This window comes from Canis lupus, chromosome 20 (assembly GCF_011100685.1).
Source record: "Canis lupus familiaris isolate Mischka breed German Shepherd chromosome 20, alternate assembly UU_Cfam_GSD_1.0, whole genome shotgun sequence".
Lineage (NCBI taxonomy): Eukaryota > Metazoa > Chordata > Mammalia > Carnivora > Canidae > Canis > Canis lupus.
In genome coordinates this window covers 44,952,083-44,976,870 of record NC_049241.1, presented here as the reverse complement: position 1 = coordinate 44,976,870, position 24,788 = coordinate 44,952,083, and the positions used below count along the sequence as shown (strand labels likewise).

At 50.3% G+C, this 24,788-nt stretch overlaps 1 protein-coding gene across 2 annotated transcripts in view; it reads right to left on the bottom strand.

The window, feature by feature from the left end:
• The window catches only part of ELL (elongation factor for RNA polymerase II), a 79,265-nt gene that overhangs the window by 24,139 nt on the left and 30,338 nt on the right, over positions 1-24,788 (bottom strand). For both annotated transcript variants that reach the window (XM_038566807.1, XM_038566806.1), the window contains exon 2: positions 5,746-5,793. In XM_038566807.1, the coding sequence (XP_038422735.1) occupies positions 5,746-5,793 (48 nt within the window). The remainder of the gene's footprint in view (positions 1-5,745; positions 5,794-24,788) is intronic.

Genomic DNA, 24,788 nt, shown 5'->3' with positions numbered 1-24,788 from the left:
CCTGGCTGGCAGACAAGATAGACAGCAATGCTCCAAGCCACAGTGCAGGGCTCAGCGCAGGTGGGAAAGCCTTGCCCCCAGAGGACACTGCAGGATTCCAGGTCAACCCTCCCTAGGCTGAAGTCCTGGGGGCTATGGAGGAAGCTGGTAGGAAGATACAATGTTCTCGTGGCTGGGCCATATCTGGAGTGCAGGATGGGCTTCTAGAACCCTCTGTCACCAGTGGTGACCCCTCATACAGTAATCCCTGGGTTTTGAGTGCAAGAGCTTACCACAGCTAGGCAGACACAGAAGGGGGACACAAGTGGTAAATGGAGGTTAAGGGGATGGGCAGGCCACCTTCAGGCCTCATCCCTGGGCTGCCAAACCACCTCTGTATATCCAAGCACTGTATCCTCCCCAATGTTGTGAGGACGCCAACACCTCTCATTAGCACTGGATCGAACATGGTCCCAGCTGAGTTCTACCCCTGTCACAGCTACCCCTTTAGCTGTCACAGGTAAATTAGGGCAGTTTGGCCTGAGACTGAGGACACAGTGGCTCAGGCCACATGGAGGGACACTGCTCTCTTGACCAGGCTTCATGGCCTCCCTATCCTGCCCCTCAGGGTGGTGGGTGTGTGGATCCACAGGGAACCTGCATTTGTACCCAGCTGAGAGCTGGCCCCCAACACTGAGTGACCCGCCCAGCATACAGTCAGTCCCCACCCCAAGGAGAGGCATGGATGTGCACAGCGAGAGCCAACATGGCACAGAGTGGCTCCCAGATATGGCAGCTGAGCCCTGGCCTGCCCGCACATGACACCTCCTTGTCCAACACTTGTGGCCACCTGTGCTGTCCACTCAACCATTCTTGGATGTGACTTTCGTTCCCCATCATAGAAGTAGCTGGAAACACGCTGCACAAGATGCCAAGGCCCAGGCTGCTAAGGGTCACTGCAGGAGACGTACCCAAAGCCAGAAACACACTGACGCAGTTGCCCAGAATGCAGCAGGAAGCTTGTGTGCCACAAAGTCAGCAAACCAAAAGCAGCTGCCAGTGGAGTCTGACACCTGCTGCCGTGAGGGGCTCTTTTTCCACCCTATCCCTGACCCTCTCCCTCATCCCATCTTGACTCTTGTGGAGATGTGGCCTCCCCAGGCAGCATTTTCCACCTCAGTCTGCTCAGGACAGTGGCTGCCTCAAGGACAATGATGCTCACTGGGCTGTCACCTCTGAGAAGAGGAAAGGAGTTGAGGCCTGAGCCCCAAAGTGATTTTGCTTGCCTCTGGGCGGGGGCTATGGGAGGGCTCTTCACTGTGACCCCTTGACCCCATCTACACCTTTTCCACACAGGTGTGTCTGTCCACCTTCAAAATCCATTATGGAAGTAGGAGTTCCAGTGCAGAGCCCAGAGGTGGGCTTGTGTAGCTACTGGAGCCACAGGATGGTGGGGGAACCCAAGGCTTGAAACTGACTAATAGGGGAACAGGATGCTCTTCGTGACAGAGGAAGAGGTCTCTAGTATCCTTCAGGACAAAGTGGGGGGCACCTGAGTCGGGGAGGAAGGGAGGTAGAAGGGAGGTTTTCCAGGAGCCTGCTGTGACCCATTCTCTTGGTCCCAGCTCCTCCCCAGCACTACCATGGCCTGTAGAATCCTCTAGTTAACAGGCTGCTCTGCTGCTCCTTAACAACGCTTGTTATTGGTTACCAGTCACTAGGAACCAGGCAGGGAAATTAGCCAGATGGGGATGAATAGCCCAGGAATGCATGGCTTTCTGTGTGTCAGCGAAGAGCCTGGAACATGCTCCAGGATGTGGCCCGAAACTCGGCCCTACTTGGCCAGAACATGTACCTTCTGGACCAAGTCTCAGCTGCCTCATGGGGGCCACCATGTGGTCCTCAGCTGGCCTAAGCACGTAGATTTGGGTGTGTCTGATGTCAGCCCTGACTCCAGGTTACGTCACTATAAACCTAATTAGTGTCTGTGTGCATAGACCTGAAGCACCAAACAGTTTTGTCCTTCCTGGGTTGCCCTGACTGCCTCTGAGGCCTGTGATGGGACACAGGTCCCTGGCTAGAGCCCCTCCCTTTGAAATCTGTCCCAAGCAGAGCCTGCCTCCTCCCCCCACCCATCTGCAGGGCCTCCTGTACAGTGTAGGTGCAGGTGGGGGCTGTGAAAAGACAAAGCAAGTCCTGGGGGAAAAAACTGGGGGTGGGGAGAGGAAGCACTTGATATTCTATTCAGGTAAGCATGAGGTAAACCGGCATACACAGGAACCCAAACACCAAATGCCCAGAGTCTTCTCTCTGGTCAGAGGAACTTCCAGGCCATACATTTCCTTAGCTATTTTCACTTCTCAAGGAAGCCTAAGAATAAACATATTCTGGGTAATGAGAACTACTATTGCTGAACTTGACTTCCAAGAGCAAAGCCTCCTCTTCCACCCAGGGGCACTCCCTCAATACCAACCCAAGGGTGCATTCTAAGCTCTGCTTGCATTTCAAGAGCCACTTTCATGCTTTCACTCACCCAGGAAGCTCAGTAGAAGGAGGACACACCCGCCTCCTCCTGGAAATGGCTCCCAATTTCTGAAACCCCCACTTCAAAAATTTTCTAGACTGTTTCCAAATTGTCCCTGTTACAAACAACGCAGCTACAAGCACCCTAGTGGCTCAATCTTATTTATGTCCCTAACTGCTCCCGAAGAGATGACTCTTAGACACACAGAAACTGGTCAAACATCTCTGACCAGACCTGCCAAACCTCATTCTAGAAATTGTAGTGCAGGCTCCTGTTGCAGCACAGGGAAATGTGAAGACCCTAAGCAGCCCTGGATACTGACCCTACTTCTCTTTTTTCATCAACTGAAGAGTTTCAGGGTGGGGCTGGCCAGGTGGGGGTTTCTCTTTCCCTGCAGAGGCTTTTCGCCAGCTGTCAGAGGTTAACAACTTAGAAGTGACCTGTGGACAGCAGAGAGGCCCAGGTCTCAGCCAGCTCAGTATCTGAGAGAAGGCAGAGAATGCAAACAAACATGTACACAGCAAATGAAACAAAGATGAACATCTAGCTCTGGCACATGGCACCCTAGAGGCCCAACATGGTTCACAGGACAACTTGGCACATGCCGTTAGTCACTCCAAGGAACCCGCTAATACCATGGCCCAGATGCATGCCACAACCTCCTTGGGCAGGCCTGGCTCTCATGGTGCTTGCAAGCACAGGCAGGGAGGTGGCCAGGCCAGATCAGACTCCCACCCCTGGCGGTGCTCAATGCTGAAGCCCTGTGCTGGCTGTGCACACCAAGGGGGAATGTGTACAAGGAGCTGAGTGAGCTCATTCTGGGCCACAAGACAGACAATGGTTCTCCTAAGGCCTCATTAACACACACACACACACACACACACACACACACACACACACGACCCTTGAGGCAGAGAGCCCATCCCCTGGGCAAGGAGGCTGAGGGATGGTGAAAAGAACTGGCCAAGGTCCCCAAGCTAAGGAGCTGGCAGATGGGGTCTCAGTCTGTCAGCTTCATGGGCCTCTGGGAAAGAGAGTTCCTGTCAGCCTACAAAGAGCCAAATGTGGAATCAGCCCATGCACCATGAACACTGAAAGAGCCTGCCCAGCCCCACCCCCACTGACCTTCTACTCCTTCTCTGTCCAGCCTACCTCACCAGCTCCACCTCCAACCTCAGCTATGCACAAGCAGCTGAGTACCTGGGAGAAGGAGGAGGGGAGAGCCCAGGTGTCCTGCCTCCTCTGGCATCAGGCTGACTATGCAGATGCAGCCTGGCAAAGAGAGTGTCTGCTATGTGCGTAGAGCCAGGCCACACTCCTCACAACTGGCAGGGATGAGGGGATGCATCCCATCAAAGCCCAGGAAGAGAAGAACAAGGTCCAAAGGACAAAGAGGGTAGATCTAGTGCCTGACTCTTCACAGCAAGCAGAGAAAGAATAGCACCCCTCCTTGCAACCTGGCACCCTCTAACCCTCACACGGGCTTACACAGGGAATAGCCTCCTATGGAGAATCATGGTCTGACTTGCCTGGCCAGAACTCTGGCACAGGGCCTCAGTACCCTCAGAACCTTTAGGTTCTTCTGTTATGCATGAGAAAATCCAGGAAGCAAAAAAAGGCAGATAAAGCATGATTCTAAATTGAAGGTAGTAGGATCCTTAATTGAATGGATGTGGCTCTCAGGCTTTGCACAGAAATTTGGGCAATACAAGGCAGGGTCCGGGAGAACTCTGTGGTGCTTCTGTGGCTCCTGTGAGTGGCCAGGTGGTGTCTTCATGACCAGAAAATGCTGCTCACTAGATAAGCCACTGATCTCAGTGGCCCTTTGCATAGATCCACTTCCTCATCTTTCCCTGACCACTGAGGGCACAGCACGACCACTGGCCACCAGAGGGCGCCATGAGGCCAGTCTGGCAGCAAGCCCAGGGAGCCCTGCCTTCAACACTGACCTCTGTCCCTGGGGAAATGTCCCAAGGAAGATAAAGAGAAGATTACCACAAGACTCAGCAGGAGCCTGACAGAGGTGCAGATGTCCCAGAGGAGGCACCGGGGGAGCAGGGAGTCTGGGGCTTTTCAGGGGATCTTGCTGACCTTGACAGGTCTTGGTATGATGGTCAGTTCAGTTCATGTGTGCACCTGGCCAGGCCACAGCCCTAAGTGACGCCACGAATGCTAATCTGGATGGAGGTATTCTGTAGATGTGGTGACATCCATGATCAGCTGACTTTAAGAAAATGATCCTTAATGGTCTGAGTAGGCCTCATCCAATCAGCTGAAGGCCTTAGGAGGGAAACTTCAGTTTCCCTGAGGAAAAAGGAACCTCGCCTATGGACCACAGTGCCCATTCCTGCCTGCCCCTGGATGGGCTTCAGCCTCATCAGCCCCACAACTCCGTGAGCCAATGCACTGCAATGTATCTCTTGGTATCTTTGCATTTGCACACACAAAGACACATGGATCCTCTAGAGGCTGTCTCTCTGGAGCACCCTGGCAGAGGTGAAACCCACAGACCTCCTCCATAAGGAGGCAGACGCCCAGCTGTCAGGTGGAAACTGACTCAGCCACTTGTGGCAACATTTCAGATTAAAAAAAAAAAAATTTGCAATATAAAGACCAGAAAAAAAAAAACTGAAGCGTTCCAAGGCATGTTTGGTGGATGAGGGATATGGGGGCGGTGGGAGGTCCTAAGCCTTGGGGGGCAAGGATTGTGGACTTTTCCTTTTTCTTATTCTCTAATTTTTCTGGAAGATGATCATTTAGAATGAAATAAAGATGTTTCAGAAAACATGGAGTGGTGAGCTTCTATAACAAGCCCCTCCCCCCATCCAGCAGTCCAGTACCAAAATCAAACATCCATGGTCCCAGGTCCACCAACAAACCACCTCCAGGGGAGGCCATAGCTCTAGGCCTGCCTGGCCGCTGGGACACTTCAGTTTAGAATTAGCACAGAGATTAGATCAGAACAGAGATTTGGGGGCCTGAGAGTCAGCTATGCATTGGCTACAGGAAGGGAGGCTCTGCTGGACAGAAAAGTTGCATTTACCCCCAGAGAGCCTCTTGATGTGGTCCTTGGCCATGGGACCAACCTAGCAGATCTTAGCTTCGCACAGTGCCTGGCCTGACACCGAGATGGATGGGACCAAAATGCTGCCCCTAGTCTGCTTCTGTGCCCAGCATACCATGACAGGCCAGAGAGAATACTGGTCACAATTCCAGATATGATTAAGACAAAAAAGACTCACCCCTTGACTTCCTTGAAATCGTATTGATGGTCTCAGTGAAACAGACTCCTGCAAAAAAGCAAAATGGGAAAACGTCAATAAAGATATCTCGAAATCCAAACACTCACTTCCCAGTTATAGAAAGAGTAAGGTAAGAGTGTTTTTAGGAGAGGCGAGAGAAAACACACATACATCTGAAAATTACAGGAAAGGTCACTGGAACAAGATTTTGAAGGATCAGTAGGAGTTCCTCGACGGCATGGAGGCCAGGTATAAAAGAGTTAAGAGTGGAGACACAGGAGATGACAGCCCCTCACTGTTCTCCCCAAACCAGTATCAGCCCAGACCGCCCTGCTTTGGAGACACCCCCTCAGAAGGGAATTGCAATGAATGAGTGCTGTTGGCCAGAAGGCAGGCTGATGAGGTGATCCCCACCCCCCAGCCCCCACCAAACACCCTGCCAGGACAGGGCCCAAGGCCTGCTCAGCTCCCTCGTCACAGTTTCAGAGCAGTTTGTCACTGAGCTTGGGGTGGCGCAATTTCCAAATGTCACAAGAAAAAATATACTTAAAAACTCAAAATACTTTAAGCTTCAGCTATTCAGAGATCAGCCTTCTGTCAGAATTTTAGAAAGAACATGAATCCAGATGGAGGGTCGCACCTCTTCTTCTCACCCATCTTGGGCCCTGAGCACCCATCTTCTGTACAGCACATATCACCCCCCAGCATGGTCCTAGTTTGTCACCACAACCTCCTCCCTCAGCCCCCAAACCTGCCTCGCTTCTGTGCCCACTGTCCTCCCCAGCCTCCTCCAGATGGCAGCCAGGGTCTGGCTCTCCTACCTCCCTCAGAGCCTGTTCTCAGGCCTGTACTTCAGACCCATCTGCAGTGAGAAGAGGCCCTCTCGCTGGCTCCCCACATCCCAGACACCAGGTATCTGGAGTGACTACCTGTCTGCTCTCCACCCAGACCGTCAGGTCCACCATAGGCCCTGCATGGGTGAAGCAGCTCTCTAGACTTATGAGAAGAATCAGCCAACCGGCAGGTTGGCCTCATGGTGTGCATGAGTCCATTAGTCGCTCAGATGAGGGCTGTGGCTGTATGAGGCAGACATGGCTCAGCCAGCTGGGACCACACAAGCCACGCATGAATTCTCCCCCCACTACACATACACTTTGTTTACCAGGAGCCCTCTCTTTTGCCAAAAATCTCAAGGACTCTGTCATCTGGAGCAGTTTGTCAGTGAACTTGGGGCAACAGAATTTCCAAACATCCTGAGAGATTACACCTAGCACTAGCACTTACCCCATAAGATCTGATGCCCTAGAAACCACCCTACACTTCCAAAGCACATCACCTCTCACTGCCAGGCCATTGGACATGGGGCATCCTCCAGCCCCCTGTCCTCCTCCAGGACCAGAAACCAGCCTCTGCCGGCACAAGGGTTGCTGTGCTTCAGAGACAGGGGCCAGACTTTCCCCAAAGCAGACTCAGGACCAGCTGACCCATCCTATAAGCCACAACCAGACAGCATCCACCGCCACCCCCCAGGCTTCACGGACATTCACAGAATGATAAACGTGGCACCTATGGGGTCCTTGGCCTGGCTGGGTCCTTGGAGACACAACATTTAAGCAGATTTTGCTTGGGATTGGGTTAAAGACAGAGACTGAAAAGAAAACCTGCAAGGTGGCAAATGAGTGTATGAAAAGCCACTATTCATCATCAGCGAAGGGCAGATTTCCCGGGGTGATAATATGCATCTATCAGGACGGCTAAAACAAAAAGGACAACACCCAACACATTGGTGGGAGCGCACACGGCAGAGCCACTGTGGAAAACAATCTGGTAGTTTCTAAAAAGGTTAAACACAATTTACCACATGACCCAGCATTTCCACTCCAAGGGACAGACCCAAGAGAATTGAAAATATGGGTCTACACAAAAACTTACGTAAAACGTGCACAGCAGAATTACTCTTAGTATCCAAAAGGCTGCAACAACTCAAACGTCCATTAATTGGTGGACAAAGTAACAACAGAATATTACTCAGAAATAAAAAGGAACAAATTCCTGATGGACACAACATGGGACAAATCTCAAAGCCACTGGCTAAAAGCACCTCAACATAGGACATCCTGCATTGTATGATTCTGTTCATATAAATTTTCAGAAAATGCAAAAGTAAAGAGACAGAAAGCAGATCAGTGAGTGCTTAGGCTGTGGATGGGAGTGGGCAGTGGCTGCAGGTAGCTTCTAGGGCACTGTATTAACATTCACAGACTCTACACCTAAAACAGTAAGTTCTATGGGCCATCAACACACCTCCATGACAGCTGTGACATACTCTCAAGTTCACAGAGGGCCTTTCTCTGAAGACTCCTGGCTTTTACCAATATCATCTGAACACAGAAGATTCCTGAACACCCAGGGGAGATATTCCAGTCTGTTAAACATTTTCAGCACAGGATATAGAGTAGATGGAACGAAACAGCAAAAGACACAGGAACACCACGGCAAAGGCAATGCAGTCCTATGAACTCTCTACTGACCTCACCTGATCATTAAAGGCAGGCAGGCAGGCTGCTCCTGGCAGAGGGAATAGCAGGTACAAAGCCCAGAGTAGAGACATGGGATGCCACAGTGGCAGAGGGCACCTGGGCTTGCTTCTTGCACCTCCAGGTCTGTTAGCTCAGACCCCCACCTAGGAGCCAGCCTGGGGCTAACTCTAGCACTATGTGCTTCTACTATCAACAGTGCAAGGCCTGTGTGTTCCAAGGCTGGGGGCAGGGGTGATGACAATGGTGACAATGCAAGTCTGGATTTAGAGTAATAATGGGGAGGAACCAGAAAGGGTGCATTTCCCCAGAAGGAACACCACCAGGGCAGCCACAATAGTGCCTGGATGACAACCACCAGCGCCCACACCAGCTGGCATAGTGGGCCAACCTCCCCTGGACCACATGCTCCCCGTAGGCCATTTTGTGAAGCATTTAACTAGCTTGGTAGCTGTCAAGCAAGTTACCTAGAAGATTCCTTTCCTGCGGTCACCCACATTCCAAGGGCAGTGGACTTTACCCATTAGAGCATTTGGCAGAGAAGCCTAAAAACCCAGGCTTTCTCAACAATGACAAATGCATGTTCCCATATGGCCTGGCTATAATCACAAAACCAGGCTCCTGGCTATACAAGTTTTCCTGGTGTGTCCTCCCTCCAGCAGGAGAACCTCTGCCCTCAGCAGAGCAATTCACTTCTATCACATACATACTTGGGTGATTCCCCACAAGACCCCTGTCTATAGCCACTAACAAAAACAGACACCAGGACCAGACCCATCTAAGTACTGCCAGCTCTGTGCAGGCAGCAGAGGGCAAGGGGCCCCACTTGGTAAGACATCAGAACAAAGAGAATAGCAGCCCTCAGCGCCCTCAGACTCACTGGACAACAAGGTGTGTTCTAATGACATTCAGGCCACGCCACCCAACAGTGGACAGCCAGTCATGGTCATTGCCACATTCACAGGCCCAGCAGAACCTAACCCTGGTAATCTGTGTTACTGAGGCTGCATAAGTCAACTGTGGCTCTTGCCCATCAGCTCCTCCACCCCAGGGCAGGCTTCCTTGACCTTTTGTGCAGACTTTTCGACACTGGGCACCTGCTCACCACTGTGCCCCTACACCCCTTTAAGATTTCTAGGAGGGACCATGGGTGCCAGCTGGGTCACCTCTCCAAGGGCTACAGGAATCTGATGTAGAGTGTCCTGCACAATGGCATGTGACCATCCCACCTGCCACAAATTCCCAGGTCAGAGACCCAGCAACATTTTAATGAAGAATACAGAATTAAAATCATTATAAGAAGGTTTAAGAGAAATTTCTGAAGGGTTCTAAAATGTACTGAAACCACTTGTGTATCTCCAGTATCCACTAGAGTGGTCTTTGGCACACACTGTTTTGTTGGGGGCGGGGGTGCTACTTGCAATGGAAATCTGTTTTTAGACCAAAGTGAGGTTTTTATTTTTCTAAACATAAGTTCTCAGCTATTTACTGTAAAGTAAATTTGAATGACTCAAAATGCATCAAGGTTGTCACCTCCAGGAACCAACTGGAATAAAGCTAGCTGAATAATTCACCAATTCTTACCTTTCCCGAGTCCAGGAGGTTAGGTTCAGGGTGGGGCAGGCAGGCTAAGGGGAATCCCAAATGCCATGGGCCCCTGTGGCAGCCTCTGACCACTCAGCTTACTGCCTCAAGAAACTTTCCAGATCACGGGCTGGGGAGGCAGAAGGGGCTGGATGTGTGGGTAGAGGCCCCTGGAGTAGGGGGCAGTGCAGAAGACTCTCCTGGAGTCCTCAAAGCGGACTAAACTGCTCCCCTTGAAGGCTCGGGGGCACTCCTTGACCCAGGGCCCCAAGACAGAGGATGTGGCCTGAGAGATGCCATATATGGCCAGTCCAAGGGAGTCCTCATTGTACCCCACTCAGCAGTGGAGCTAAACTAGCCCTCAAGTAAAGGCTTCTCTCAGTTCCCTTTACTAAAAAAAAATCTCAGAAACAAGCTTCCACAGGATCAGGTGATCCACCACTCACCAAACTGCCTGCCAGCAGCCAGCAGCAGAACTGACACACTTCAAGAAAGATAACAAAATCCACCACACAACCGCATGGAATTCACAACACTTGGTATCCAAAACCAGAAACCCCCAGACAATGTGAAGCTATAGGACAGTGTGACCCCCCCAACCCAGAAGAAAATTCAGCCAACGAAAACAGACTCACGAAGGACAGAGACAACGTAACTGACAGACAAGGGCCTCACATTAGAGCAACTATTACATATGAAAAATGTTCAAGGGCTTAAAAGAAACTTGAACTGGTGAGAAGAGAAATATGAGGTAGGAGGAAAGAGCCACATGGAATTTCTGGAGCTGAGAAATGCAATATCTGGAAAGGAAAACTCTCGAGGTGGGATAAATATGGGACAATGTGGAAGAAAAGGTGATGAACCTGATGACAAACTACCAGAAACTATCCAAAATGAATCACACACAGAAAAGAGTCTACAAAAAAAGAAAAAAAAAAAAAAAGAAAGAAAAGACAAGAAAAGAAAAGACGTCTACAGGAAAATGAATACAGCCTTGGTGAACTGTGGGACGATGGTACCAAGAGTTCCAACATATGCATAACTGGAATCCCAAGAGCATGGTATCTGAGGAAATAATGGCCCAAATGTGAGGAACACAGTAATTCCACAGATCTAAGAAATGCCAGCAGGAAAACAAAGAACCATGTCACAGCACACCACAGGCAAATCAGTATGACCACAGACTGACATGCTATGAACCAAGGAGCAAAGAGGAGACTCCCAAAGCTAAGTATCAGAAAAAAGCCTGGAGACCATGGAAGGTCTGTAAAATACTGAGAGAAGAACAATGAATGCCAAACTTATCCAGTGAAAAGAGAAGGTGAAACAAAAGCTTGTTTAGGCAGACAAAGGCGGAGATAATCTTTGCAGTAGATCTGCACTGTAGGGAAGGTTCTGGAAGTCCTTCAAGAGGAGGGAGAGTGATACCAGATGGACATGTGGATCTGCACACAGGGTCAAGAACACTGGGTCACGGGGAATATGTAGATGAACACAAGAGACTTTTTCTCATTGTTACATTTCTATAGATCACTGACTATTCAAGGCATAAATAACAGTGACGAAGCACAGGATTGGAAGTGCAGCCTTTCTAAGGGTAGCAATGAGGCACAAGGACTGGGTGGAGCGGGATTGGGGAGATAGAAGCAAATTATCCCAGGGCCCTGACACCATTATGACCCGAGGCACAAGGTTAATGTGAGAGCTGTGCTCTCCCAGTACCAAGCTAACCCTGACCTCCCTGAGCCATGGCCCTGGGAGAGTGCAGTAGCCAGACTCTACACATTTGCCTCCTGAACAGGCTAGACATGCACCTCTAGCGTGGTTTGACCAACTTTCCCCTTTATGTATTCAAGGGGCACTTCCTGAGTCCCTCGGCTCCCAAGCCATGCCTCACAGAGCATGGCACGCAGGGCAGGACAACTGGCTACCCCACCACGTGCCCATGACTGCACATAGAAGGATCAAGTGAGGGGTTTATTGCACACGGCAAGAGAACAGATGTGAACCAAGGCAGGAGGAGGCCAGTGCAGAGATGCTGAGCAGCAGAAGAGCAGTGAGACAGTGGCAGTAGGTGAGAAGGCATGGTGCAAATGGAAGTCAGCGGCAGTGTAGTGGGGGCAAGGCTTCCCCTGGGCTTGTGGACTACCCCCACCCCCCACAGTGTGGCACCAACTGTGTCTGTGGAGCAAGCAGCCAGAGCCCTTGCCAGAGATGCCTTCACAGCAGGACCAGTGGTTACCCTCTGGACTCACCTAGCCTGGCTCCCAGCAGCTGCAACACTCTGGCAATCCAATCACTGCCTTCTGGCTGGCTGTTCCCTGCAGGGGCAACAGCTTATGGGACCAGGGACATACCATTTGTTAGGGGAGCCTTGTCACCCTGTTACCTCGCTTTCTCAGCAGGACAGAAAGCAAAAGGTGGCAAACATGCCCAGGCCAGAAGGGTCCATCAGACTAGCCGGAGTGCTGTCCATTTCCCTGTTGCCTTGGCAGCTTTTGGGTTATTCCCCCAGACTGTGATTAGTGAGTCACCAGGTAATGTAACTTCCTATAACAGTCTCTGGAACAAGGTACCACCTGTCTGCATGCGTCATCATGCTCAGTACTTATGCTTCAGGCTGGCTTACACATAATGCCTCTAGTCTCTGCAGACCCCCTTACTCCCACCACAGGCTCACAAGTCACATCCTACCCAGGGGCTGAGCAGCCCAGTGACAGCAATGACTATAACAGGCATGGACAGTGGTATGGGGTCCTCAAGAGCCACCCCTCCCACTGGCCTTATCAGGACTCTGTGTAGCAGAACACCATCTCCTACTGGGCATGTGCGGGGTTTGAAACCAGTAGTTCAGGGACACCTGGGTGGCTCAGTGGTTGAGTGTCTGTCTTCGGCTCAGGGTGTGATCCTGGGGTCCTGGTATCAAGTGCCACATTAGGCTCCCCATAGGGAGCCTGCTTCTCCCTCTGCCTATGTCTCTGCCTCTCTTTCTGTCTCTCTCATGAATAAATAAAATCTTTAAAAAAAAGGCAGGAGTTCATTGGGACAAGTGTCACTGTTGGTGCTGTGTTTTAGCCAAGAGCCCAAATGAGTCAGGAGGACTGGTGGAGATGGGCAGTGAGAAGGTATCACCACAGAGCACCCTGCAGGTACCATAAAGATGGAAGACACAGGGAGCAAGTAGAGCTGGGGAACAGGCAGCCCTGTGGGAGGAGGCATCAAATGCTGCCCAAGACCCCTTTATGCTAGGTCCCGGAGAGGACAAGTTAGAACTTCACCATGGCCAGAATCCCTGTGTAGCCCCATGGAGCAGAGCATTTCCCAGGCAAAGCAATAGGATGTAGCTTACAAAATCCACCTCCAGGTTCAGGAAGCACACTGGGTAAGGCACTGAGTTCCACTCAGGGTCACCTGGGTGATCCTAGCCCCATGGGACAGAGATATACTTCATTGGAGAAGAGGGCACTGCTGGCCTCAGGTACATGGAGACCTGGGATGCTGTGCCTACAATAGCCTCACTCCAGAGTGATCGAGCCCCCAATACCAGCAGTGTCGAGGCAGAGAAGCCCTGGGCTAATTGTTGCCCTGAGGAAAACAAAGGGTAAAGCAATTAACAGAGCAGAACCTGGGCCATAATGTGGGACATTCCACGGGACAAATGACCTGATTTCTCCAACAGATGGATGGCACAAAAGGAAGAAGGATGGAGTGCTATAAATTACCAGACTTGACATGGACATCACGTGTGGCTCTATGTGGACCCAGCCACGTGGAGACCCAAGTGGAGACAGCCTTACAAGGGTGCCAGGGGCTATGCCTCAGGTGCTCTCACAGAGCTGTGTAAAGATCATCTGAAAAAAAAACAGTCCATACCTGTTACCATTCAACTTGGTCACTGAAAAAGCCAAGAGTGAAATGAAGATACTTAGAATTGTTTTACAAATGCTCCAGCAAGGGACACCTGGGTGGCTTAGCGGTTGAGCATCTGCCTTTGGCCCAAGGCGTGATCCTGGGGTCCCGGGATCGAGTCCCGCATCAGGCTCCCTGCATGGAGCCTGCTTTTCCCTCTGCCTATGTCTCTGCCTCTCTCTCTGTGTGTCTCGTAAATAAATAAAATATTTTTAAAAATGCTCCAGCAAGACTAAACAAAGAAAAGGGGGGGACGGCACTGGGAAGAGCTGAGATGTGAAGGGTCAGGCACTCACAAAGGGCAAGGCTGGGTGATGGCACAGGGCCCATGGTTCTCATCTCTGTCATCTCCACATGTTAACATTTCCATGTGAAAGGTTTAAAATAGGGCAGCCTGGGTGGCTCAGCGGTTTAGGGCCACCTTCAGCCCAGGGCATGATCCTGGGGACCCTGGATCGAGTCCCACATCGGGCTCCCTGCATGGGGCCTGCTGCTCCTTCTGCCTGTGTCTCTGCCTGTGTGTGTGTGTGTGTGTGTGTGTGTGTGTGTGTGTGTGATGAATAAATAAATAAAATCTTTTTAAAAAATAAAAGGTTTAAAATAAAAGTACACATGTACCACACAGAATGGACACAGGGCAAGGCCAGTGAGAGGGACAAGCACAGGGTCTGCACATCATCTGGGGAAAAGGGACAGAGCCAGCAAGAGGTAGGACAAGTGAGGACTGTCCTGACCTGGAGAGAGCCACAGAATGTCTGCCACTGGGCCTGTGTGGAAAAAGCAGCACTGGACACCACCCCTCCCAGCCCGTGGGGCTCAGTGTCAATTCTGCGTGGGTAAACATGCTCCCTGCAACCTACACGGCCTGCCCTCCTTTCCACAGACTGCCTGTGGAAAATGGACCGAAAAGGAGGGGTCTGTTCCTCCTTTTTTTGGGGGGGGGGTCTGTTCCTCCTTAAAGAGAGTCTCTCCAGACACCTCGGTGGCTAAGCAGTTGGGTGGCTGCTTTCGGCTCAGGTTGTGATCCCTGGATCTAGGATTGAGTCCTGCATTGGGCTCCTATGGGGAGCCTGCTTCTCCCTCTGCCTATATCTCTGCCTCTCTCTCTGTGTCTCCATGAATTAAATAAATAAATCTTAAAAAAAAAAAAAAAAAAAAAAAAGTCTTGACAAAGCACAAGTGAAGAGCACCAGCACTTCTTAGGGGCTATGATCAATCCATCAATCCTCTCCTGAGCAGAATGTGGCTAGGAAAGGGGGAAGCTAAGTCCTGAGAAAAGGCCTGGCTGCTGACCTGGCAACTGTTCCCCTCCTTTCCAGTAAAGCACAAACAATTGGGAAACTCCTTTCAAGGAATCCTCCCTGCAACTTCCTGGCAAATTCTGAGCAGGATGCCGAGGCTGTGGAGAGTTTAGACAGCGTCTATGACCATGAGGGGCCATTTCCGTCAAGTACAGCCAGGGAGAATAGCAACACTTTCATCACTACGTGGAGGGACACAGAAAAGCAAAGAGAGAGATTCCAAGTAGCCAAGGGCTAGGTGGAAATCAGGACCCACACGATGGCCAGCACAGAACATATTCCATCTAAATTCATGGAGGTACACAGGAAGTTTGAGGATTAAAAAAAAAAAAAAAAAAAAAAAAAAAGACAAATCACCTAACTGTGGCCCTGACAACCTCTACCCCTCAGTGTCTTGTCTGCTCTTCCTGGGTCAGCAAATAAAGGCAGACTAGAAGGGCCACCTTCTTTCCACTGATTTTCCCGGTACCCACCTGTCCTCCAACCCTCCACCACTCCCAGTCCCTGGCAATCAGCGATCTGTTTTCTGTCCCTACCAGGGAGCTTCCTCCAGGTCACGTAACTGGAATCATACAGAGTTCCCTGTGGTTGTTGTAACAAATCACTACAAACTTGGTGGCTGAAAACAAGAGAAATGTATTCTCTCACAGTCCTGGAGGCCAGAAGCCCAAAATCAGTATTCCCCGGCTGAAATCCAGGTATGAGCACGGAGTACAGCATGGCTGTACTCCGTCAAGGGGCTCTAGGGTGTGAGCCTTCCTTACTTCCTCCAGCCTTTTGAATCCTCAGGCATCCCTCAGCATATGGCCACACCACTCCAATCTCTGCCTCTATGGTCACATCACCTTCTCCTCTTCTGTCAGATCTCTTTCTGCTTCTTCCTTAATAAGGTCACTTGTGATTACATTTCAGGCCCACTCAGATAATTCAGGATGATCTCCCCATCTAAAGATTCTTAACTTAATCCCATCTACAAAGTCTTTTTTTCCATCTAAAGTCACATTCACAAGTTCTAGGGGTTCAGTCCCGGACATTTATCAGATCCTTATCCAGCTGACCACACATACTTAGCGGAATGCCTTTGAGGTTCATCCATGCTGCTGTCTCCAAAGTCCATTCCATTTTACTATTGTTAACCTACTCTATTATACCAGTTTGTTCATCCATTTGCTGACTGAAGGACACAAGGCTCATCTCTTGTTCTGGGGACCAATGAATAAGCTGCTATAAACATTCACATACAGGATTTTGTACAGACATGAGTTTTCAGTTCACCCAAGAGAACAATTGGGAGGTCCTCTGGTAAGTATCCGTTTGACTTTATGAGAAGCTGCCAAAGTGTCTCCCAAAGGGGCTGTAACATTTTGGGTTTTTTGTTTTGTTTTTGTGGGTTTTTTTTTTTTTAAGATTTATTTATTTATTCATGAGAGACACACAGAGAGACAGAGACACAGGCAGAGGGAGAAGCAGGCTCCCCACAGGAAGCGTGATGTGGGACTTGATCCTGGATCTCAGGATCACACCCTGAGCCGAAGGCAGACACTCAACTGCTGAGCCACCCAGGCATCCCTGGGGCTGCACCATTTTGTGTTCCCACCAGCAACGAGGGAAATCCAGCTGCTCCCTATTCACATCAGCATTTGGGTTGTCGGCTGTTTTATTTTAGCCATTCTCATAGGTGGGAAGTGGTAGCTCATGATGATTTTAATTTGCATTCCCCTATTGACTAATGATGTGGAGCATTTTTCATGGACTAATTTGCCATTCTTGCATCTTTGTGGTGAAGCTACACAAAGCTGTAACACATTTTTAAAAACTGGGTCATTTTCTTAGTATTGCATTTTGAGAGTTCTACGTATGTTCTGGATACAAGAGCTTTATCACATGAGTTTTGAAGTTTCTCCCAGTCCATGACTTGTTTTTTCTTTCTTATAACAGTGTCCTTTAAAGAGAAGGTATTAATTCCGATGAAGCAGCACTTATCAATTTCTTCTTTTATGGAACTTGCTCTTGATGGTGTTATAGCTACCCACTTTCTTTTTTAAAATAGTTCTATTTTATGAAAATCTTCTAAATTGCCATTCTTGCCAATTCTCCCTCCCATTCCCGAAAAAGCAGCTCTAGGGAATGGCCAGGTCCAGCCCTCCCATCTCCACCCCACTAGTTCCCAGTTAAGTGTCTCTCTCAGATTCCCATGTCTATACACTCTCTGAATCATGGCCATGTATGCTTCCTGGATGCTGACCACTTGGACACTATCTGGACTTAGCCTCATGACCCTGGTGGGGTGGGCCAGATACTGTCCTCCCACCACACCTGCCCCTCACCCTGACTATAGTTTTCACTGCTTCAAGACTTACACACTATTACATCCAATAAATTGGGCCAGGGCCACACAGGGCCAAGACCATTACACCACTGGGTTCCCTGTGTTCCTCTCTGTATCAGTCAACATGACTAACCCTGGGTGCCTAAAGCAGTGACCCTACAGATGGGACACCAAGTGAATCAGAACATAGGGTACAGTGGGTCACAGGAAGTGAAGAACCCACAGGGCAGGGTATGGCCTATGTTCCACTCAGATAAGAGTGGGCAGCATCTGAGCCCTGACCAGAGCAGGTGCTGCAAGGACTTGTTAGGCACAGGCTCGGCACAGAATCTGCAGCCAAATCGAACACAACAGGGATCCCTGGGTGGCGCAGCGGTTTGGCGCCTGCCTTTGGCCCAGGGCGCGATCCTGGAGACCCAGGATCGAATCCCACGTCGGGCTCCCGGTGCATGGAGCCTGCTTCTCCCTCTGCCTATGTCTCTGCCTCTCTCTCTCTCTCTCTCTCTCTGTGACTATAATAAATAATAAATAAAAATTAAAAAAAAAACAAAAACAAATCGAACACAACAACTTGTGTTATCTTGGACGGCCAACCTCCATTGTAAGACCCCATCTTCAACCACTCAGGGATCAGATAACCATTGTTACAAGTGAGGAAAATTAGGCACAAAGAGAAGACAAGGATGCTGGAGGTCATGGAGGAGAGAGGGGCTGGGGTCTCCATTCCACACAGAGCTTATCTCAGTCTCACAGGGACACCAGTCCTGGGGTACCCACATGGCTCATGCTCAGTCACCACCTCACTGGATCTTAATCCAATTTCACAATTTATCCAAACTTCTATGAAAGGTGCATAACCCCATGATAATGGGATGAGACAAACATCTACTAAACAAAACTTCACACTGAAGTGTTTCTATACCACTGAGCCCTGCTCCATCAACAGAAAACAGCCCTCTACAAGATGCCCCCACAGTCCCAGGCCTCCCCCTAGGGGTGCGTGTCTATCATGAGGGACCAGCCCTTACCACCTCTCTGAGTCGTGCAACTTATGCTGGAGCCAGGCCCTCTTTTCAACACTTTGGTCTCATTATTATTTCATCTTTCCCCTCTGCCTTTCCTCAATAGAAAAATTAAAAAGATGCCCTACCTCGAACTTGCTGCATGCCCCCCCCAGTGTACATAGCCTGAGTGCTGAGGAGAACCTGAGGAGGGGCTGGACTCCGCCCCTGTCCCTACGGTGGCAAACGGCCAAACCTCAAATCTCATCTTGCCTGTGTTACCACTCACCTTCTGGGACAGAGCAAGCCCAAGCACAGAACTCCTAGCCCCCAGCCCCTCGCTCTGCTCCCAGGACCCGAGAGTCCTCTGTCTAGGCAGGAGACAACCTCAGGAAGGTGTGTGCTTGGCCTCTCATCTCTCTCACAGAGTCCTTGACCAGGCAAACGAAAATGCATGGGAAACACCGATAAACAAGCAAGAAATCACACAGAACACTTTGTACGCTCTTCTGCCACAGCCTCAAGAGGAGCCTGAGTGCTGGGTGGGCTTCTTTTGTTTTTCTAACTCAACTAAAACTCATCACACCAGGCACTGAACTCAGTATCAAACTTGACTCTGGCCCAGAGCTGGTGGGCAGGGGTGGGGGACATGACAGCCCCACTCCCTAGACAACTGAGAGAAGATCGAATGACAGTGGAGAAAGCAGAGGGCCCCAGGTCCTCTGGAGTACTGCTTGGGATTCGGGCTGCCTGATGATCCACATCTCACAGTGGGCTCAACTTGTATATCTCCTGTCTCATTGCCCATCCCAAAGCGTCACAAACGTGTCCCAGGAGATGCAGGATCAAATTACAGACATATAAAAGCCCTGGCTGCAAACCCAGCCTTCTCTTCCCTTCAGGGCACAGTGGTACTTCATGGCCTCTGGTCAGTGCCTACATCCAGTGAAAGGTCACTCTTCTACATCCTTGTCACACACACAGGATGACCTGCTAGCGGGGAGCTGCCAGGTCAGGGACCTTTCCCAGTCCCAGTACTCAGTGTTGGTCCAGCCCTGTCACCTGGGCACCTGCTGTGAATCCACAGCCTTCCCACCCAATCCTGCCCTAGCAAAGCCTCCAGATAATGCCAGCCTCCAACCAGCCTGGGCATCAGCTCCAGGCCATGCTCAACACCCTTTGTTAGCTTTATCAGTGCACTGGAATAAATCGTAATTGCTCGGGAACACAGAAAAGGCAGATCCTGCCATTTGCCAGCCAGGGCCCTGGGAATGGGGACTGCCTCTGAGCCAAGGAGGCTGCCTCTGCCATAAAGCCAGTTCAGAGACTTGACCTTAAAACACAGGGTGAGGTTCACCTGGGAAATCCCTTCTAAGGGCTCCGAAGACATCCTTGAGGTTTTAGGGGAATGTCTGGACAAGCCAATCTCCTCAGAGAGCTAGGTCACCCTCTCTACTTCTAGAAGTTCTAATATTTTGAGCCAGAACATTCCAAACATCTCAGAGAGGTACCAAAATTGTCTGGGGCTTTAGGCCCACCCACATGGCAGTTCTGAGTCCCTGGGTCACTGGCAACATGCTCTTGCTGACACCAGAGGGAGAGCACTGGGCCCAGGGTTCAGCTGGGCCTACTCTCTAATGTATAGACAGGAGGAAAGCAGAATTGATGTGACCAACGCACATGAGGTGGGTACACTGGACAATGAAGCCTCAGAAAACTGACCCAGCTGGCTTCAGCCCATGGTATGCCTTCTCTTGGAGGAGCAAGCACTGTGCAGGAAGCCAGGCTTGGAGTTCAGAAGTCAGGCTCACCCTCACTGGGTCTGACACAAAGCAGGCTACATGAAATCTGTGCATTTTTAACTTTTAAGAAGTAGAACCTGACCTGGCCAAGGCTGGGCTGGGCTAGGTCCCACAGGGAGGCTCCAGGACCAAACAACACCCTGCATCCTGCATTCACAGAGCCTCACCATGTCTTTTCAATGAGGTCCCCTGCGGCTGCCAGGCACTCAGTTTTCATCACTATTAGAGCCAAGAACAGATCAGTCCCTTCAGATCCTGGCTTGGCTTCGAGGGGACCTAATTGTTGTCTTTGGGACAACAAGATCCTCTATCACCTAGACAAACAGAATGGACCTTCCTGGAATAATCTGGACTTTCAGACTCTGGATGCTCAGGAGCTGTGAAGCCCTAGAGAACAGAGCCTATCTACCCATCCAGTTATAATCTCAGCCACAGGCTTCAGACCTATCCTAAGAAAGGCCCTCTGCCCACTATCCCCACCTGGTGTGGAGTGTGACCCCTCTAAGCACGGACAGGCTGGCTAAAGAATATCTGAAGGGCAAGCATCCTCAACTACCCTCCTCCTGAAGGCGTCTGGCAGGTGAGTTGAGTGAAGTTCATCTCACACGTGCATAAAGCTGCGTATCAGCTGCCACCTGGCTCCCATGACACAAAAGGATCAGTCCTGTTCTTGGGTTAAGTCATGCATAAGCATCCACCAAGATCCACCAACTGACTATCCCTCAGAGCATCCCTTAGAGCACACTGTCCAGTGGAAAATGGTGCCAAACTGGGCTCATCCTGCAAAGCACATGGGGCAGTGGTGCCCACCTCTTGTGTGGTGAGGGTAGACAGCAGCATGTGCTCTGCCAGCTGCCCACTGGCTCTCAAGTGCCAACTGTGAGGACCTCCTATGTACAAGGCCATGTGTTTCCAGGATCAGCTTCAGGCAGATGAGGAAATAGGCTCAGGGAAGCCAAGCAACTTGTTCAAGGTCACCTGCTCAGGAAGCAGCAGAGCACTTACTGAAGCCAGGACCCAACTCAAATAAGGAGGGAGCATGGGCGCCAGGGTGGCTGAGTCAGCTGAGCATCTGATTTCAGCTCAAGTCGTGACCTTGGGGTCCTAGGACTAAGCCCCCCATTGGGCTCCCCGGTCAGTAAGGAGTCTGCTTGTCCTTCTCCCTCTGCCCTTCCCCTTGCTTGGGCTCACTCTGTCTCTCTCTCAAAAAGAAAATCTTTAAAAATAATAAGGAGGGAGCAGACCCCCTGCTACTTCAGATATGTCTTTTCTCCTAACTGCCTCTCCTTCCACATCAATGGGGTCTTGCTCCTTTGGACATGCCTGTAACCCTCCCAAACCAGCTAATCAGCATCCTCAGCTGGAGCTATGTGGGGCACTCCCCATTTCTGCAGATCTGTTTTCCTTAACCCGTTTGCTGGGAAAGAGAATTGCCCTGAAAATACGAATGAGCCAGAAGTCTGAAACTGTCAATAGCCTTTTTACAGAACAATTTGTCACCTGCCTAAAAACAAAAGTGAATGATCTCAGCTCAAAGTGACAAGACGAGCATCATGTAGTTGCCAAAAGCTGACGCACCCCAGAAACCAGGAGGCAGCTCAAGTTCTGCTGAGCAAACTGCAGATCCAGGTAAGAATGGTGCAGATGGGAACAAGGAGTCCTCCCAAGAACTGCAGCACGATCCTAGTAGCTTCAGAAGAATATTTCTTAAAGTATGTACAATCAGACATATTCATGGTCATGGAGAGGTCTGGGGACAGCAGTGCAAGCCTGGTGGCCTCCAGGCTGGCTACCTCCCTGTCACACTGACCAGGCTCACTCCTGCCATGCTCCTTCCTTAGTGGGCCTTCTCACCCGCTGACATCAAGGCCCTGTACCCCTTCCCAGCCAGAACCCTCAGATCCTCCCAGCCTCCTGGGAGGGGGGGGGCTCTGATCTTATACAACCATCTGTCAAATCTTGCCCTGCAGCCAGTAGGGCCCACATTGGTCCCCTTTATGGTTCTCAAACCCAGCGCTGGTGTGAACCCCCATCTAGGGCATTGCTCCTGGGATCCATCCCCACTAACTTCTCAATGGAGTGTTCCTCAGACAGATTTCATGCCAGGCACACTCACTCAGACCCCTGCCACCAGCTGAGGGCATGTCCCTAACCAATGTGCTAGAGTGGTCTCTTCCTACCTGAAAGTAAGTCCTAGGAGGAGAGTTTGTCCCATCAAAACTGATCCCCAGGGCCCATAGCCTGGCACCAGGCTGACAGAGGTTCAAGGCAGCCCCAGCTGTGCTGTGTGGTAGGTGAGACATGCTGCTTCGAAAAGTAGAGAAAAAGCGCTACAGCCCAGTTCTCTCTCCTAGACATGACCTGGAAATAATCCCAAACTCACAAAAAAGCTGCAATGGTTCAAAGAACACACAAATACATTTTTTAAAAAACACTTTATTCATTTATTCATGAGAGATAGACAGAAACAGAGAGAGGCAGAAACATAGACAGAGGGAGAAGCCGGCTCCCCACAGGAAGCCTGATGCGGGACTCGATCCCAAAACTCTAGGATCATGCCCTGAGCCAAAGGCAGACGCCCAATCGCTGAGCCATCCAGGTGTCCCACGCAAATACATTTAAATGCCACACTAACCTGCTTTAAGTTGCCCTACCTGCCCATGCAAGCATGTGGGTTTTCTCCTGGCTGCCCTCCCCCAACATGCATACCATCATATACCAACAATTCAGACACACAGGCGCGTGCGTTCCTGGATCACCTGAAAGCAAACTTCACACATTTACCACGTTTCACCCCTAAACACATGGCATGCTTCTGAAAAGTAAAGGTATTCTCTTCCACAACTACACAGCAGCTGCCAACGAGCTTATTATGCTCATTATTAACAGGGCATTTCACACCACAGTCCACCTTCCACATTGCCACCTGGCTCAGTGATGTCCTCGCATCACTTTCCCTCCGAAAGCCAGCTTTAATCTGGAAGTTTCTCAGCAGTTCTTTGACATGGAGGCACTGCCGTTTGGGGATAATATGGGACAGCACCCCTTTTCTTTTTTTTTTCTTTTTTTTTCTTTTTTTCTTTTATGATAGTTACACAGAGAGAGAGAGAGGCAGAGACAAAAGGCAGAGGGAGAAGCAGGCTCCATGCACCGGGAGCCCGACGTGGGACTCGATCCCGGGTCTCCAGGATCGCGCCCTGGGCCAAAGGCAGGCGCCAAACCGCTGCACCACCCAGGGATCCCAGCACCCCTTTTCTTTACTAGAGTTTGCCACGTTTCAGGTCTGCCTGATGCAACCCACGATGTAACTCACTCTATGTTCCAGCTGCAGGCCTCGAGTTGACAGCGGCCCTCCATGACACCCCATTTTCAGCACAGAGTCTGTCTGCCCTACTGGGGCTATGAACACTGATCACACCCAGGCAGGGCCACCCTGCTCGGGCTACCTTCTCCCTGTGCAGCTTACGGTGGATGCCTACTCCTAACTCATGGTCCAGGCTTGACCCTGCCACTCACAGCTTCAGGGCTGCAGCCATAAAACCAAGTTCTTGTCTCTAGCAGCCTCAGCATTCCACAGTAAGCAGGAGCCTTCCCTTCTTCTCCATCAATTATTTCCATTCTTGCCATCAGCAGTGTTGACAGTTAATTTTATGTGTCAACTTGGCTAGCTCACAGAGCCTAGTTGTGTGGTCAAACACCAATCTAGATGTTATAGCAAAGATGGGAAAAACAGTTAAATCGGTAGACTTAGAATAAATTGTCTTCCATAATGTGGGTGGGCCTCATCTAATCAGATGAAGGTCATATGAGCCAAAAGATCACGGCCTCCTGGAGAAATAAGGAATTTTGCCTCCAGACTGCCTTTGGACTCCAGATACATCATCAGCTCTTCCTTGAGTCTCCACCTTGCCAGCCTGCCCTGCAAATTTGGACTTACCAGCTCCCACGACTGCAGGAGCTGATTCCTTAAAAGTAAGTCTCTCTCCCTCTCCCTCTCCATTGGTTCTGTTTCTCTGGAGAACCTTAATATAGATTCATGGAGTGTCTTCTGCTATGGTCTCAAACACATTAGAGTTCTTAATTATCTTGATGCTCAAACTGTTCCAGGGTGGCCCTAGAGCCTCTGGTGTTGGCTCCCGACCCATCCCTACCCTCCTCAGAGCCCTCCCTGAAGTCTTGGCACCAGGAGAAGCTCTGGGCTCCACTTGGCCTGCTGCAGCACAGCAGTGGCATCTCCCCCTCTCTGAGGAGCCTTGGTTCCAAGACTGAGATCTGGAAGCTTCCTCATTTCTCAGAGCAGCTTACAGAGGCCCCCACCAGGATAGCTCCTGAGGGCACTGCATTAGCAGAAGTCCTAAGGACATGGCTTGAATTTGGGGTGTTCTTGAATTTGAGTGGGAAGAAAACAAACATATTTCCACTAACTGAAACTTAGCACTTCTTTCTGTTACAAACACAACTGACCTTGAACAGTGGCTTAAACTGCAAGATTCATCTTACATACAGGTTTTTTTTTTTTTCCAATAAATATAGTAACAGTACTTTCTATTTTCTCTCTCTCTCTTTTTTTAAAGAGAGAA